The sequence below is a fragment of the Varanus komodoensis genome, unplaced genomic scaffold (genome assembly GCF_004798865.1).
Source record: "Varanus komodoensis strain SLA01 unplaced genomic scaffold, ASM479886v1 scaffold27, whole genome shotgun sequence".
NCBI lineage: Eukaryota > Metazoa > Chordata > Lepidosauria > Squamata > Varanidae > Varanus > Varanus komodoensis.
The window spans coordinates 7,587,103-7,603,879 of record NW_025335701.1 but is presented as its reverse complement, the minus strand read 5'-3'; the positions used below and the strand labels follow the sequence as shown (position 1 = coordinate 7,603,879).

At 52.5% G+C, this 16,777-nt stretch overlaps 1 protein-coding gene across 1 annotated transcript in view; it reads left to right on the top strand.

Moving 5' to 3' along the window:
• Nucleotides 1-16,777, top strand: part of ESRP2 (epithelial splicing regulatory protein 2) — a 54,179-nt gene that overhangs the window by 22,117 nt on the left and 15,285 nt on the right. Inside the window, exons 4-12 of the mRNA XM_044434136.1 lie at nucleotides 6,176-6,289; nucleotides 7,960-8,074; nucleotides 9,217-9,315; nucleotides 9,493-9,553; nucleotides 11,238-11,348; nucleotides 13,426-13,558; nucleotides 13,834-13,876; nucleotides 14,575-14,876; nucleotides 15,509-15,730. Coding sequence (XP_044290071.1) covers nucleotides 6,176-6,289; nucleotides 7,960-8,074; nucleotides 9,217-9,315; nucleotides 9,493-9,553; nucleotides 11,238-11,348; nucleotides 13,426-13,558; nucleotides 13,834-13,876; nucleotides 14,575-14,876; nucleotides 15,509-15,730 — 1,200 coding nt within the window. The remainder of the gene's footprint in view (nucleotides 1-6,175; nucleotides 6,290-7,959; nucleotides 8,075-9,216; nucleotides 9,316-9,492; nucleotides 9,554-11,237; nucleotides 11,349-13,425; nucleotides 13,559-13,833; nucleotides 13,877-14,574; nucleotides 14,877-15,508; nucleotides 15,731-16,777) is intronic.

Here is a 16,777-nt window from a genome sequence, read left to right as displayed (position 1 = left end):
CTCCCAGTTCCTAGAGTAAGGATGTTGCGTTGGGCTTGCGTTTTCATATTCAGGGCTGGTTTCTGAGGGAAGTATTGGAGTGAAGTGGGCCAATCCCTCCCCCCTCTCTCTCACCCCCCACCCTGGCCGGGGGGCCGAGTGGGCATGGCAAAGCACCTGCTGGGGGCCCACTACCTGCAGGAGCCCCCAGACCTGCTGCTCCTTTTCAGCATTGCGACCTGCTCCACCTGCCTCCAGCTCTGATCCCCAGCCGAGGTGGTGGTGAGGGGCAGGAGGTGCCCGGCCTCACTGTCCCTGGCTCTCCACCTGGCTGGTGAGCAGGAGAGGAAGAGGAGGAGGAGCCAGAATTGCTGGGGATGAAGGCAGTGAGAAGGGAGACTCCGTGGGGGGGGGCTTTCCAAGTGCCCTCCAAAACCATGGCAGTGGGCATTGCCCCCTGGCCGGCCTCTTCTGCCCGTGCCTGTTCAAAATGAATTCTCAAGCAAAGGGTAGAGTGTATCTTATGAATTGCATGACCTTCCTCTTATTTAGGAACCATTTTTGCCATCTTCCCATTTCATGCATGAAGGCCTGAGGCTGGCTCAGCGTTCATTCTTGAAAGGAATGCAAGTTTGGATGGGGACTGTGCTGTCTCCCACCGCTCCAGCGTGTTCGTCCTACCCTGGAACTGAACCTACGTCTGTCCAGACAGTGAGGGAATAGGGGCCGATCCAGGGCACAAAACTGGGTTTCCTGTGCAGTCATAATATCACAGGAATGTAACTGGTTTTCTTTAAGCCGTTCTGCAGTGCAATGCAAAGCAACGACGTAAGTGCTTCTGAGGAAAAGCTACAGTAATCCGCCGCAACAATTTTGAAATATTCTCTGTCTTCATTCCTTGGCATCTGTTCAAACAAACTTTGGATCTGTCTTGGTGCAATAAGCTGCTTCACTCTAGAATTTGAAAGAGAGTTTTTAACAAGAATATAAACGTGTTAAAAGCAAAGTTAATACAAACATGAAAATGTGATGCTTACTAGCAAGTCCCTTGTTTGCTTCTGTGAGGGCCAGAAATGGTATCTGTGTTGGACGTTCAGGCGTGGCTCATTAATTTGCTTGTGAAAACTTCTCGATGATGAAGGAAGAGCTGCCACTTAAAAGCTGCTCCTCTCCCTCTTCTCCGTGCAAATCCTCCCTCAGCTGCAGCCCCCGACACCGGCTGTGCCTACATGTCCCTTTGAACCCTGGTTTAACACTGTGTGAATGGACCTCAGCACCCTGTTTGCCCCCTTCTTCAGCACAGCCCCCGGGAGACTGGAAGCGTCCCTTCGGTTTTCGGCCACTCACTGGTTCTAACTGTTACAGGCAAACTTTCTGTTAGAAGGAGGTTTAGAATTGCCCTCGCTCCAGGCTGGGCCAAACTCCGGGTCAGCATTGGGCCATGGTTCTGTCTCTGGCCTGCTAACCTTTCAGATCTAGAGGGACTGACGTCTGTCCTTGCAAAACACTTTCCTTCTGAGTTCTTCCAAGTATCACAGTTCTTCGGTTCCTGTCTTCCCATTTACTTCTGAGGAAGCTTGTATGGTCTGTATTGTCGCAAATCTCAGCAAGCAGAACGCTCAGCCCAGGGGCCGAGAGACTGACCCGCAGAGGGGCGTTCCAGCCTTCATGTCTACCTCTGGGCAGTTCTTTGTATATCCAGTTCTAGTCTGTGAACGGAAAATAAGTGTGTGCGTTGTTTTCGTTGGCATTTTTCTTGCACCCCCCAAGGGGAAAAACCTTTCTGGAATGCGCTGGGCTTCATGAAGCATTTCAAGCCCCTGGAGCAGCCACGGTCCTGTTTTCTGGCACAGTTCATGCCTTTCCCTCCTGCTGCTCTTGGTGGCCACCTGTGCGAGGGGGCCGCCCAGTGTGTGCTCAGCTGGGCCCGACCCTGGCAGGCCGCAGTGGGGATGAGCTGGGGCCGCTTGCATGCAAAGGGCTTCTGCCACGGAGCTGCCCTTCCCAAGCGCAAAGCACAGGCTGGCCGAAATGGGTTTCCCACTGGCTCGGTGGAGTGCCCCAGTCCCTTAGCCAGCCTTCCTCAGCTCTCTAGAGGGCTCAGATTACAGCTCCCATCATCCTCCAGCAGCTCTGCTGCCCAGGATCGAGGAGCAGCAGATGCAAGGCCAGCGGCTGTGTTGGCCAACGGCCCGCTGCATCCCTGCCATGCGTCAGGCAGGGGGGGCGAGCTAGAGGCCCTTGTAGCCCTCTCGGCACCCGGGGCGGCCCCCTCGCTCTCTGAATGGGGGGCCAGCCGTGGCTTAGAGCCACGTGGCCAGAAGCCACCGGAATCGGCCTCCCTCGGCCTCGTCGTAAGCGGCAGTTGCCAGGGGCCCGCACCGCAGGGTGGTGCACTGAAAGCTCCGTTTGTGGAGGGGCCACCGCAACCCGGCCCCGGCCCCGGTTGTAAGCTACGGGCCAAGTCTGACATTGGGCGTCAGCTGCCGTGTGCGGGTTCTCTGCTGGCGAAGCTCTGCGTCGGGAGGAATCAAGCTGGGGGGGCGACGGAGGGGGACATATTCTGGGGATGCAACACTTGGAATTGGCTTGAAGGAAAGCAATCAGACAGATGCTGGCCATGAGCCAAAATACTACTGGCTAAACATGCTGTGCCACTCTCTCCGCTCCTGGATAAATGGCCCACATCCTGCTCAACCAGTTTCTAAATCTGCTGTTCTATCAATTTTCCCCTCTGTTGGCCCAAAACGTCCATGTCAGTAAAATGTACAGAGGGAGAGTTTGAGCAGCCAGACCTCTGAAATACGACTTCTTCTTAGCGTGCGATTCCCTTTTCTGTGTCTCCTTTCCTTCTCCCTTTGTGTCCTCAAAGCATTGTAGGACAGGCTTTCACTGAAAGCACCAAATCGCTGGTATCAAACAAGCAATGCAAGCTGGGCTGGGGTAGACCTCTGTGATCAAGGAAACATAGAAACAGAGTGGGTCAGAAGGGGCCTCCCGGGCCATCTAGCCTGACCCCTGGCTCCAGCCATGACATGCCCACCATGTGGACGTCCAGCCTGTCCTTGAACACCGTCACCAATGGGGCCTCAACCACCTCCCGGGGAAGCCCATTCCATACCCTCAGGGTCCAGTCAGGAAGTACTTCCTGGCATCCACCCTAAATCTTGGCTCCCTGAGCTTTGCTCCATTGGAGCCCGTCCTGCCTTCCTCTGCAGGGGAGAACAGGCCTCTCCCCACCTCCGTGTGACACCCCCTCACGTACCTGCATGTCGCCAACAGATCCCCTCGGAGTCTCCTCTCCTCCAGGCTGAAGAGGCCCAGCTCCCTCAGTCTCGCCTCATACGGCTTTGCCTACAATCCGGCCGCCATCCTTGTGGCCCGACGCTGCGCCAGTTCCAGCCTGGCTGCATCCTTCCCATGGTGTGATATCCTTCCTGTAATCATGATGTATGTCCACTCCATTTAGAGCAGCCCAGCCTCCATTTGGCATTGTAGTCCAGAACATCCGGAGGGCACCAGGCTGGCGTTAGATAAAACTGGTCTGGATGTACCATGAATCACACTCAGTGGATGGTTAGGACTACAAGACCCAGCCAGCACGGCCAGTGGTGGTCTAGGGCTCCAGTGCACAGCTTCTGGAGGGTACCAGGCTGGAGAAGACTTCTTTTATACCCTAACCCTGAAGTGGGAGACTGTTTCCTTCACTGATACCATTGCCTAAAACTATTCGGAGATTACTACGGATGTGCAAATCCACCTGCTCAGCGCTATTTGGCTCCTTTTAATTGCATTTTCATTTTGAAAGGTCACTTAAAAAGCTAGTGGCTTCCTGCAGCTCTTCCTGTAACTGGGGCTTTCCCCTTTATCTAGGGCCGAGTTTGCTGGCAGCGGGAGGTGTGAAGTGAGAAGAGCTGCCTTTTCCGGTGTGTCCGCCCCCCAACATATTCACCTTTTATACCCCCCAGCTGCCAACAGGATTGCAGCCAAACCAGGCCCACCGAGAAACACAGGGAGGCCTCAGCAAAGCTTGCAGGACTGTGCATTTTTAAAAAATCCTTAAGAAAACAAAAAGAGATGTGAGCAAATAATTAGACTCAAAAACAGGAGCACCATCAGCCTGTCCAGTAAAAAGTGAAATTTGGAAAAGGAAGCTGGGTCTGGGGCAGTGGGTGAGGAAGAAAGAGGAGAGAGCGGAATGCCCCGCTTGAAACCCTGAGATGCGCCTTCAAGCGGGTCGGATGGAGGGCGGCCTTTTGTTTTCATGGCTGTCTTTCAGACTGTGTGGCCCACTAGGTGGTTCCAGTGGCTGGAAGGCCCGCCAGGGATTAAGGAGCCCAGAAGGGCACCGCCGTGCACCCCTCCCTCATCATGCAAGCTCCGGCCGGGGGCTTGTGCCACTCAAAGGTTTTCCGAGCTTAAACAGCCCTTGCAGAACGCGTGGCTTATTTTATGTTAGCTACGTCTCTGGTCGCACCGAGTCGCAACGGTGCTTCAGCTTTCCAATATTTCCCTGAAGTCGCACAGGCAGCGTTCCTCAGAACGGTCTTGCTGCTGCCCGATCCTCCTGCTGTCCATTGGAGGTTTTGCTCCTCCTGGCCGTTGAAAGCTTTGGCCCTTTCTGGACCCGTCTTCCTGCCGCAGCAGCTGCCACGCGCCCTTTGCACGCGGCGGCGTGCCAGCAGAACGGTCTCGGGCAGACGCAGGAGGCTGGGTGGGGAATGGCCGGCGATGCAGGGCAGGGTCAGAGGTACACCCTGTCTTTGCCCAGGCCCTTTCCCCAGGCCGTAAGCACTTTGGAGCACTTTGCAGGCCCCGTCAGGCTGCCCCACAAGATGGTTGGTGGGGGGAGGAAACTTTGAGTGCTGCCTCAGTCGGCTTGAAAGAACGGTGGGCTCTAAATGTAATCAAAGAGAGAAGCTTTTAAGACAGAATTCTTCTGATGCCTTAACTCTCAAATTTCTAAAAAACTGAAAGGGGCGTTTTTTCCGAGTAGAGAATACAAAGAGTAGGCATGATGATAAATTATCCAGCAGACCTTAAAAATGGGGAGGGGGTGTACAAGAGACCTTCCCCAGCCCCACCACATCATAAGGGAGGAGTACGTGAGAGGCAGCACTGTTCTGGCCTTCCCCATCCAGGTGCTTTCCAGGTGTGTTGGACTATAATCCCCATCATTTCAGCCACTAAGGCCCTAGGCTTGGGCCCTCCAAATTTGTTCCAGTTGTTACCCATATGCCTCTGACCCCCAAGAGGCTGCCTCTCCTGGTTTTATTTATTTTTAAAAGATTATTGAGTTGGGGAGTGGGCTGCATATTGGGGGACAAAATCCAGCCCCACCTTTGAAAGAATGGTCTTATTTTTGCAGCCCAGCCTCTGCTTTGCTTTGCACGTTGCCTCTTGGCCGAGTCACTTTTCTTCCAGTCTCACCAGTTGGCCTTCTGGGAAAAGATGGGTCTTGAGTAGCCCCACTCGCTGTGTCAGCCCTCCCATGAATGAGAAAGACCCCCAGCTCAGTCTTTCTCTGAGAACCGCCCCCCCCCACGACACTTTCAAAATCCCAAATGTGCTCATGGCCAAAAAAAAGGTAGATAAAGGCCAGGCTGGCTCAGAATGATGGGAGGTGCAGTCCAACAATTCTGAGGACACTAGATTGGGACGGCTGCCTTAAAATATTTAGGATTAATACCCTGGGCTATCCTCACCATAATTCTAGGAGACCCTTTCATCACTGTGCCCAGAACAATGGCTCTGTTTTCCTGACATTGGGAAAGTTCCTGGTCAGGCCTCTTACTATTTTGAATTCTCAGTGCAGATGAATTTTTAAATCTGTCTGCAAACAGTGCCTAACATGGCCCTCTCCAGTGACCCACTGACGGTTGTCCGGTCCCCTACACGGAGGGTCCGGCATGGGGTGTCCCCTTGACTGGTGACTGTGTAAATAGAACACTGGACCTTGTTTCCTCTTGGTCCTTTTTTCTTCTGTTGTGCTTGAGCTTCTGTTTGAAACTTGGAAATGTGGATTTTATTGGCTTAATTTTATTTGTTTAACAAGTTTTGTATACCATTCACAACTCAGGAGCTTTCTGAACAGTTCACAACGTAAATGTGCATTTAAAAGAATACAGTTTGAAACAATAGCACATTCCTGCTGTCCTTGTGATACCTTCACCATCATTTTCATCATTATTTGTAGCTCAGCCAGCTGATATCGAGCGATCTGAAGGCTCTGGGGAAGAACTCCTATACCTTCTGCACAGATGGACAGTTACTCATTCGGCAGGTGCTCCATCCTGAGGCCTCAAAAAAGGTACGCAGCTATCTGGCTCCCGGGAATGGCATGGCCAAAGGGCCACCTGTTTGGTGCTCAGCCCGTATGCGGAGGTGCCCGGCCGAAAAGGAAGGTGCCTTCTCGCCACCGCAGGCTTGTGGCCCCTGTGGCAGCTGCGAGAGTCTCGCCGTAGGTGTGAAGCGAAGGCACAGGTCGCTCCCTCCTCCACTCCTGGAAATGAGGCTGGCCTCTTAATTGTCACCAGGAAAGGGTCACAGGGAACAGGGAGGGTGGCTTGGCACATAATTTGCATGTGCTGATGCATGCGTCCACGTGGATGCAAATGTGGATAGAACCGAAGGCAGAGATAAGCCCAGGTGGAGAAAACATTGGCCAGGAGCCTGCACAGAGATCTGACCTAACAGCAGTGGCCGACGGCAGGCGCTCCTTTCCTTAAACCAGGCTTGCACTGAAGGCCCCTTCAAACAGAGGACCGTCCTGCGAGGCCCTCGAAGAAGCGATTGCCCTTCCTAAAGTAGGGCAGGCAGCCATCCTCCTTGGAGCCCCGGAAGAACCTCAGAGCAGTGCAGTCTGGACCGGACTGTCTCTGAGCTCCTGGGACCCTGGCTTTTGACCTGGCGCCCCAAGCTTGGCTTCTGAACGCAGAGCTGCAGGGCGCCGTCTGTGGGCATGGCTAGGCGGGGTACGCTCTCCCCGCAGGGCTGGCCCCAACATTGGCTGAGGAGGGCGAGGGTTCTTGCATGCAAGTGCGCATCAAAAATGATGGCAGGCAGCAAGGGTGAAATCCCGCACCGCCGTTCAGCTGCCGTGCGGGGCAGCAGACGTCCTCAGGTGCGCTGTGCATTAGGGAGGGGTGCCCCCTTCTCCCTCTGGCTGCATCTTGTTTCTCTCCATCCCCACCACTTGGCAGTTTGCTCTGCGGGATGGAGAACTTGCGGCAGGGCTGCTGGCACCTCCCATGGGCCCCGGTGCGAGCTCACCTGGCCCTGGCAGCCAAGAGAATGTGCAGCATTGCTCCACCCGCCCCCCCCCCCCCCTGTCCCTGCCGCCGGCAGTCCCGGCCCGTACGGCCCCCTGGCCTTCCTTTGCCGCCATGTGGAGCAGTGGCAGTCGTGGGAAACAGGTCGTGGCTGCAGCAGGGGGTGCCAGCCATGTGCCGGCCTCTGACGAGAGCCCCGGAGCGCCGCAGCAGCATGTTGGAAGGGCTGCTGAAGCTCTTGAGAGGCTGAGCGGGTCCCTCCGAGATGCATCTGGGTGGAGACCTCAGATCGAGCAGCTTGGTTTCCTCGAGGAATTAACACTGCCTTCCCCAACCCAGCACCCTCCACATGCGTCAGACTCCAACCCCGGCCTCTCCCAACCGGTGCAGAACATTTGGGCAGCAACAGGGAGAGAAAGTCTGGTGCCGGCTAAGAGAGTGGCTTTGTCGAGATGCTGCAGACTGCTCCGTCCGTCTTCTCTCCTGCCTCCATGCCTCTCCCTTCCTCTGTCCCCGCTTTCCCGAAATTTAGACAGCGAGCCCCTCCTCCTCGCACTCTCTTGAGCGCTGCCCATCTCTGTGTCCATCTTGTCATGGATCCACGCGGGAGAAGGCTGCCCACGTTCTGAGAAGTCCAAAGCCTGCCTTGAGACTCTGCATGCTCAACGTGTGTCGCTCTTTTGCCTTCTCCATCCTCTTCCCATCACAGAACCTCCTCCTGCCGGACTGCTTTTATTCGTTTTATGATCTACGCAAGGAATTTCACGAGTGCTATCCCAGTTCGGCCCCCGTGAAGGACCAGACCATCCAGTCTATGGCGGAATGCATCCTTTGACATGTTTTCCAACTGGATTCCCTTCCCACAGCGGGATGCTAACTGGGGGTGCTGGGACCGACTGGGCTTGAGTGGCCCTAGCAAATTTCTCTCCAGGCGTGGGGAAAATTTTCTCCTGGTGCAGGCAAAGGTGTTTTTAAGTGGTAGGAGGGAGTGAGCTTGCATCGCAATGACATACTCTCTTGACGGAGGGTACCCTCCGAGAAGGCCGTCTTTTCGTAAACATGGCTGGGGACCTCAGTACCTGATGCAACCCCTCTCCCAGTCGCAGTCTACCTGTATGTTACGATTATTGTCCAAAGTCTTCCCCGGAGTGTTGCCTGCAAGGGAGGCTGGAAAGCAGCAGCAAGAGGAAGAATCTTTTCAGTGGTGGACCCTGACGATAGAGTGCTTTTCCTCTCCATGCCCACCTGCCACCCACAGCCAACCTTTCATAGCCAGCTTAAGGCAGCCTTCTGAGCTAAAGCATTCAGGCATGTCTGGCATCATCTAATTATATGGCTGGTGCTTTTAACCGGTATATTCCCTACAAAATCCTGTTTTGGCTGTTGACTGGGTTCCCCCCCCCCCCCCCGCAGTCTTTTAAAAGCGGTTTTTAATTCTGCATTATGAACAGCTTTTCAAGTGTGCAGGGGGCCCTGACAGGCCGCTGGGGTGGTTCTTCATATCACCTTTGCCACCTGCTGGTTCATCTCCTCACGCTCTGGCCCAGGCACAGAGAAGGTGAGGAGGAGCAGCAGGAAGTGTCCCTGGCTCCTTGCTTGCTTGCGGTCTCTGCCTCTCCAGCGAGCAGGTAGTCAGAGTGATGCGGAGAAAGACTAGTAGACATTGGAGGTGATGGTGGTGAGAAGCCGGTGTGTTACGGTCTTCCTTCTGCTTCTTCGGGAAAGATCTTCACCGCGTCAACCCTGCAAAACCTTTGCAAGGGGTTTTAAAGTGGGGCAGCTGTCTTGCAGAGAGCGACCCTCAGGCAGGGGCTTCCACGTCGAGTAGGGGGTGCAGGGTGGATGGCCCGTGGGCCCCCTCCCATATCCACGCACACTAACCTGCCGGAGATGCTTGCATGGTCGGGACTGCAGGGCGTGCTCGTTTCAGAAGTGCGTTGCCCTGTTTTCTTAACCCTGGATCCAGATATAGGTTATGGGATCGACGAAGCAGAAGAGGATTTTGGAGTCTGGCAGGTGAAGGCGATGGAGGCGATCATTTTCAGCATGCTTCCAGATGCGTGCAGTAAGTGAAGATACTTCTCTTGGCCGGGGGTGGGGGGTGGGGTGGGGCTTCCTGCACCACCGACTGCCTCACCCAATTACGAACGTGGTCCCTGCCCTAGTCAAGAAATTGCGCTTTTGCCTGTTGTGTCACCCTCTGTGTGTGTTTAGCTTTTTAACTCTTCTCTGTTCCTACCAGTTGCAGATCACAGGTTTACAACCCCCGAAACTGTGAAATACAAGTACGAAACCGGGCCCTGGTAAGTCCTTTCCTCCCACTCCCCCAGCAACTGAGCTGTTCAAGGTGCCAGTTCTCATTTTATTTCTAGTGCTTGTGACTGGTGAGACATCAGTGGGCAAGGGAATTCAGGTGGATCGGGGTTGGGGGGGCACACAAACACATCTGAAGCAAAGTAGCAACATGTTCTATGTTTTCCACTGCCATCACAATTTGCTTTACTTCTAATTAGCTTCTAATTTTTCCAAAGAAGCTAGAGCATTTTTTGAAAAAAATAAACGGGTAATGTCCGAATAGATAAAAGGGATGCCCAGCATACATATTCCAGAACTTAACTTCCATGCAATCGATTCTCCCCCGTGCCTGCGCTGCGTAAAGCTACAACAGGGGACTAACCACAGTTTAGTATGTCAGTCAAGCCCTAAATTGTGATTAATCTTAACTGCAGTTAGTGGAAGCAAAGCAGCTTCATAAACAATGGCTTGAGGATCCAACAGAGGCATTTTCCCGTAGTTCACCTGCCCATCCAGCTATAGATAACCTCCACTGGACACCCAGAACATCTAGAAAGGCTGCCCAGAAGCAAGATGTAAACTGAGGCCTTCTATCAGAGGTGACCGCCCCTGGCAAACCATGGAGCGGGAATCCATGTGACAGGAACCAATGAGCCATTTGATGCGCTGAGTACATTGCAAACAGGAATAAAATGGACCATACTGGTTCGGAGGCTGACTGGTTCTGGGATTGCCATATTGACTTGGGACAGATCTGCAATGCAGTCCAAAGAGATGGTGGCCCAAGGTTTGGCAGGGGTCAGGAGAGGCTGTGGGGACCTTTGCTGTTGTGCATGCATCACAGGATCGAATGCCTTTCCTGATGTCGCATCAGTTCAGACATGTGGTCTAAAGTCACCAAGGACTGACCAGCTGTGTGTGGATCAGCTGCGGACCATTAGCTTGCTTAGAGTGCACGATTCCTCTCTCACATCTGTGTTATAGTGAGTCTGGATGTTGTAAGTAGAGTGAAGGAGTGTTTGTATGTTAATCAGGTATTTTCCATCGCTAAGAAAAAATCAGCAGTGATTGGAGTCTTTTTGGTTTAGAAGAAAGATGAATAAAGGGGGGATGGGCAGGGGGTGCGGGTGTGTTTCCCAGTAGCCAAAATTCTCTGAGTGGCTCACAGCATTTAAAATCAAAGCATATAAAATGCACTATAAAAGTCCACATTTTAAACTAAGGTGTAAAATAGAAACAGAAGCCAGTGAAACATAGTAGCAGTACAAAGATTTAAAATACTGTAAAGATTTAAAGCAACAGAAACTGAAAGACTAAAATCTTTTGTGAGCCGCCCCGAGGCTTCGGCGAATGGGGCGGCATAGAAGTTCCCAAAATAAATAAATAAAAATAAATAAAATTCTTTGGAGTTTGACCACTGATGGCACACAACTTGGCATGCAGTCCTTTGGATCCTGGCCTTGGTTTTTAATAGTGCTGATATTCATTTCAAATGCCTCAGAATGGCCAAATGTAACTAATCTTATTTTTATCCAAAGGAGAACTAAAATACACACGTATCTTCCCAGTGCTCCATATTTTTAAATTTAATGGTTAAATAGCTATTTATTGTGCAGTAAAGAATGAACACTGCGGATTCCTTGGATGGATAGCTTTTTTGACCAGTCCTTTGCTGCCTTTCTCATTTCACAGTAGTAAATCGGAAGCCGTGGATAGTGAAACTGTAATTCGTGCCCGAGGACTCCCCTGGCAATCTTCTGATCAAGACATCGCTCGGTTTTTCAAAGGCCTCAATATTGCCAAGTAAGAGTGCCAGCTCTGTAATTCCTCCCCCAAGATCTGGTGTCCTTCTTGTGGGCTTCTTGCCAATTGCCAGTTTGATGGATATGGGGTCTTAAGTGTACACCCAGCAACTGGGGTGACCACTTCTGGACCACCAAAAAAGAGAACATTCACCTCCAAAAAAGGGCCAAAGCAATACCTGTTTGCACAAAATCTTGCACATGTCAATTTCTGTGTATAAATGTGAATTGAGGAACAAAGGTTATAATTAAGTAGAAATGCATTACATCTCACCTTTGCATCAAAGAATGTCACCCCAGGAGCTGAGTGCATTCCGGCCTGCCCAGTCTGCTGGGCAGGTGCTGCTGGCCTCCTTCAACCCCCCTCCACCTGGCAGCCCTGCCTTCTGATGGTTCTTTGTGGTTGGACTTGAACCAGAAAGTCCTACAAGTAATGGACACCTGCAAAACAGATGCTAGTCCTCCAGCAGCCCTTCAGATGGAGGCACCAGGTCATACCGCGAGAGACTCAGTACTTGGTTCTTTAAAAGAGCGCTTTTCTAGGCTGGGTTGGAGAAGAACAGGAAGGCTGCTGCTAAGATCTTGGAGCCCAGAATTGGGCTGGAGTGGATGATTTCCCTTAATAATGTTCCGCAGCTGCAGCGTTCAGTCCTTGCTTTAAGAAAAAGAAGGCATTCAATTTGAAGCCTCTGTCCTGAACTGTTCTGTCTTTTAATTGGCAATATTTCCCATTTGATCCATTAAGATTACTATTTTACCATCTCTTTGCTGTACTCTAAATGTACGTGGTGATAACATTGGTTTTTCCCAGCATTTCAAAGTTTAGATGGCAATTTTAAGTAGGGTTTTATGGTGTGGAATGGATGCTGTGCTCCACTTGGTTTTATTCTGAGACTGTCCCATGATCACATGGTAGTGGACAGTATCCAAAAGTTTTAAATAATTAAATTTAATTATTGTTGTAAGCCATCCTGAGATGTTGTCATAAAGGGCGCCATATAAATGTTTTAAATAAATCAAGCAAGCGAGCAAGCAAGCAGTGGGGTGAAGGCCAACCCACTTCCTGGCTGGCCCTTTCGGACAGCAGGCTGGGACCTGGTGTGGCCGAGCGCTTGCTGCGCGCCAGTTCTGTGCACACGGGGAACTGGCAGTGCCGCAGGACATCTGCGCTTGAGCACTTCTTCCAGGCTTGCTCATATTTTCCATGCCTTGGAGATTTTGCTGCTTTTTTGTACAGGAGGCCCCTGGACAGCCCCCTCCCCCGCCCCAGTTTGCTGCCACACCTGCTGCTTGGGAGAATGAGGCGCAAAGGGTGGGAAGGGGTGGGCAAGGTGAACAGCAGCAGCAGGGGAGGGTCTCCCAGCAGCCAGTCTGCCCAGGACAGCGAGCCGGCTCCACCGACTCTGCTGGCCGACCAGCGGCTCCCTTCCCAGAACGCTGTGCATCCCGCCTGGTTTTCATCAGAACCTCCATCCAAGGATTGGAGCTTGAACCTGTATGTTTTCCTCTGTCTCTTGCATCCCCCTTTCCTTTTCTGCCACAACGCTTCATTTGTGAGCCTGAGGAAAGTGTCTGTCTTATTCATAATCTTTGTAAGCTCTGGACTGAAACCAGAGGCATTATTAGGGGAAGAATGGAAAAATACAACCCCTGCAGCGGGAGGGGAGGGGAGGGGGGATCGCAGTCTTAGTAGTCAGCACAACTCTTGCGTTTTACCTTAAGCAACGCTTGCTTCCAAAGTCGTTTCCCAGCCCCATCCAGAGGACTAAACGGTCTTTGCAGCAGGGGCTTGAAGAATGGCGCCTTCTCCAATGACATCTATCCATCTATCCATCTATCCATCTATCTATCTAGAGAACTTCTATGCTGCCCCATTTGCCGAAGCCTCAAGGCGGCTCACAATTATAAATAAATAAACACAATATAAAACAGTATAGTTTAAGTTGCCCTGGTCAAAGAATAAAATAAATAAATAGTATTAACAATTAAAATAACTTGTGAATAAAAAGGTCTTTGCCTGGCGCCGAAAAACAAAACGAAAAACAAATAACAAATTTCCCCCTTCCCTTCGCTTCCAGAGGCGGTGTGGCCCTGTGTCTGAATGCCCAAGGAAGGCGAAACGGGGAGGCCCTCGTGCGGTTCGTCAGCTCCGAGCAGAGGGATCTGGCCCTGGAGCGGCACAAGCACCATATGGGGAGCCGCTACATTGAGGTGCGTTGCAAGCAAGCACAGCCATCACCAGACGCCTCTCACTGGGGTTTTCTGCTGGCTTTTGTTGCTTAATTTGGAAGCGATGTGACTGCAACATCAGATCAGTAACGTATGTCTTGCACGAATAGAAAGTTCAAACGCCGCCGGTCAAAAAGTGAAGCAAAGCAAAACCCGACTTGCTGAGAAAGGATGTTCTTCAGATGATTGTCTTCAGCTTTCAATAGCATCAGCGGTCACGTCAATACTGTAAAGATGTTTGCCTAATTTCATTTCAGGTTTACAAAGCAACTGGAGAAGAGTTTCTGAAGATTGCTGGAGGTGAGGAGCAGTTTAGAGGAAAGCTTGCAACTGGAGGTTTGCTACTGGGAATCTGTGTGATCAAAAGACCTGTTAAGATAAATATTTAAAAAGTTGAGTGCATAAGAATAAGCGATATCCTTCTGTGTTATGTGTACACCATCCACATACTTGGTGCTTTTACCCATGTCAGTGGGAGAATGGAGGCAGCTACCCCTTGAGTGTAACTGGGGCCTGTTCTGGGGAGCTCACAGATCACCCGTTCCAGCCTTCTGCTGCAGCTGCTGCAGCAACAGCCCCACAAATTGTGAGAGTTGTGGTTCAGCACATCTGGAAGGCATTGGGGAAAGGCTGTTAACAATGCATAGGAGTACAGGGAAATGGAATGTGTCCTGCTATTTCAACAGAGGGTAGGAATGGCAGCTGCCTTTTGATAGGGCTTCTGTGTTTGATCAGTCAGTTGGAATAACGGGGGTTTTTTTCTGGGTGGGGTGGGGGGATTGACCAACTTGAACAGTCTTTCTCAGCCTGATGCCCTCTGGATGTTTTGGACTGGAACGTCCAAAACTCCTGACCCTCAGCCAGGCTGGCTGGTATGGGTGAGAGACGACGTCCAGAATATCTGGAGGGCACCAGGTTGGGGAACTGGGACAAAGCTCCACTTAACGAGGCATTGTGATTCACACGGAAGCAAATTGTTGCGGCCTGCTTTCTCCTAGGCACTTCCAACGAAGTAGCCCAGTTCCTCTCCAAGGAGAATCAAGTCATCATCCGGATGCGGGGCCTTCCGTTCACAGCCACGCTGGAGGACGTCCTGGGCTTCTTGGGACCGGAGTGTCCCGTCACAGGAGGGAAGGAGGGACTCCTCTTTGTCAAGTATCCGGACGGACGGCCCACTGGAGATGCCTTCGTCTTGTTCGCCTGTGAGGAATACGCACAGAATGCACTTAAAAAACACAAGGAGATCTTGGGGAAGCGCTACATCGAGCTCTTCAGAAGCACGGCAGCAGAAGTCCAGCAGGTCGGGGCAGTTCTGGTCCTGCTTTGCTTTGCTTTGCTGTGCTGTGCTTTGCTTTGCTTTGCTTTGCTGCATCTGCTCTTGTTCCGCACCGTTGCTGGTAGCCATGGAAGATGCAGACATCACCCTTGGGGGGCAACTTGTGGCCCTCCAGAAGGGTTTGCCCCGAATTCCTATTGGACCCAGCCAGGGAGAGTTTGGTTCGCATATAGTACCGGGACGATGTACAGCCCTCCCATGGCTTCATGTGCTAAAGTACGAGCGGGCCTTTCCGCATGCACGCCACGCGGCCCCTTTGCAGGCGTTACGAGAGATGGGAGGACTTGTCCCTCGCCGGGAGCGGGGCCCGCGCTCTCTGGGCTCATCCAAGCAGCACAGAATGCAGTGGGCCGGCTAGCATTTTTAACTCACGGAGAAACAAGACAGCTGAGAGGAATTGCAGGGTCTGCCAGCAGGTGGCGTTGGCTTGATCTTGCATGAGATGTGTGAGCCGCTTCCTGAGACTCTGGCTGGGAATGGTGGGAGTTGCAGTCCCAGTACATCCCGTGGGCACCCGCACAGGGAAGGCCGGGCCTAGGGGAGCACTTCTGTCCTCACCTTGGTGGTGACTGGCTCTCCCCCCCTCCCCCCCACAGGTTCTCAACAGGTATCTCTCGACCCCACTCATCCCGACGCTCCCCACACCCATCATTCCCGTCATGCCTCCTCCGTACACCATCGCCACGGGCAGCATGCGGGACTGTGTCCGGCTCAGGGGCTTGCCCTACACCGCCGGCATCGACGACATTCTGGAGTTCATGGGAGAGGCTACCGCGGACATCAAGCCACACGGAGTCCACATGGTCCTGAATCAGCAAGTACGGCCGTGCTCAGCGGTGCTGCGAGGGTCGGCTGCGGGTAGCCCGCCTCGCTGCAACCCGGGGCTCCCGGCTGCTCGTCGGGGTGGGTGGGAGGAGGCCCCCCCCCCAGGATCCTGGCTGGCAGCCCCGTGGATCAGACACCGGTTCCCCCTCCCTGCCCCCACGCACGATTCAAAGAACGTGACTGGGGAGAGTTGAAGCGGCTGATTCTAACCCCAGGGATTTGAACCCTCTTTTTCCATGGAAGGAAGGTGCCTGTGGGCGCGAAGGTAGAACTTCCTTTTTAAAAATGCTGTGGCAGGTGAGGAGGGCGGCCCAGTGTTTGCGCTTTAACACCTCAAAGCTGGGCTGGGCAATCCGTAGCCACCTGGATGCTCTGTCCTGCAGCTCCCTTCATCCTTCCCCACCGGATATGTTGGCTGGGGCCGTTGAGAGTCACAGGCCCTAATATCTGGAAGGACCATAGGGTGCCCCCCCATACCTGTAAGCGAACCAATGTAATATGGCTGAACGCACCTGTGGGTTGCTAGCTTCCTTTGCCAGAGATAAATTCATGAGCACCACTGTGGGGAAAAGCCTGTTTCACTACAGGTTAGCCCTCAGGTGCCTGTGTGGGTTTCTCCTCTCGCTAGGCTCCTGTATAACGCCAAAACATAGTCTTTGTAAGTGTGGTTTGTTAAATCATGGATTGTCATTATGTGTGAATGGAGAACTATGGGTTAACTGTGGCTTGTTAATCATGAACGAGCCAGGAAGAATACCCATAGTTTGTTCAGCAGTAAACTCTGGGCTGTTTAAATGATGAAGTTGGCTTTACCATTGGTGCAAATCAGGAACTGTGTACAGTGGTACCTCGGCTCACGAACACTTCAGTTCATGACCAAATCGGGTCATGAACAAAAATTTCATTAAAAAATTTACTCAGGTCGCGAGCTCCGTATTGGGCGGTGACCATGATCATGGCCATCTCCCCACTCCCCCAAGTGAGGAGATGGCTGCACTCCTGCTGGGGCAGGGGGGGAGGAGATGGCTGAGATCGCGCCT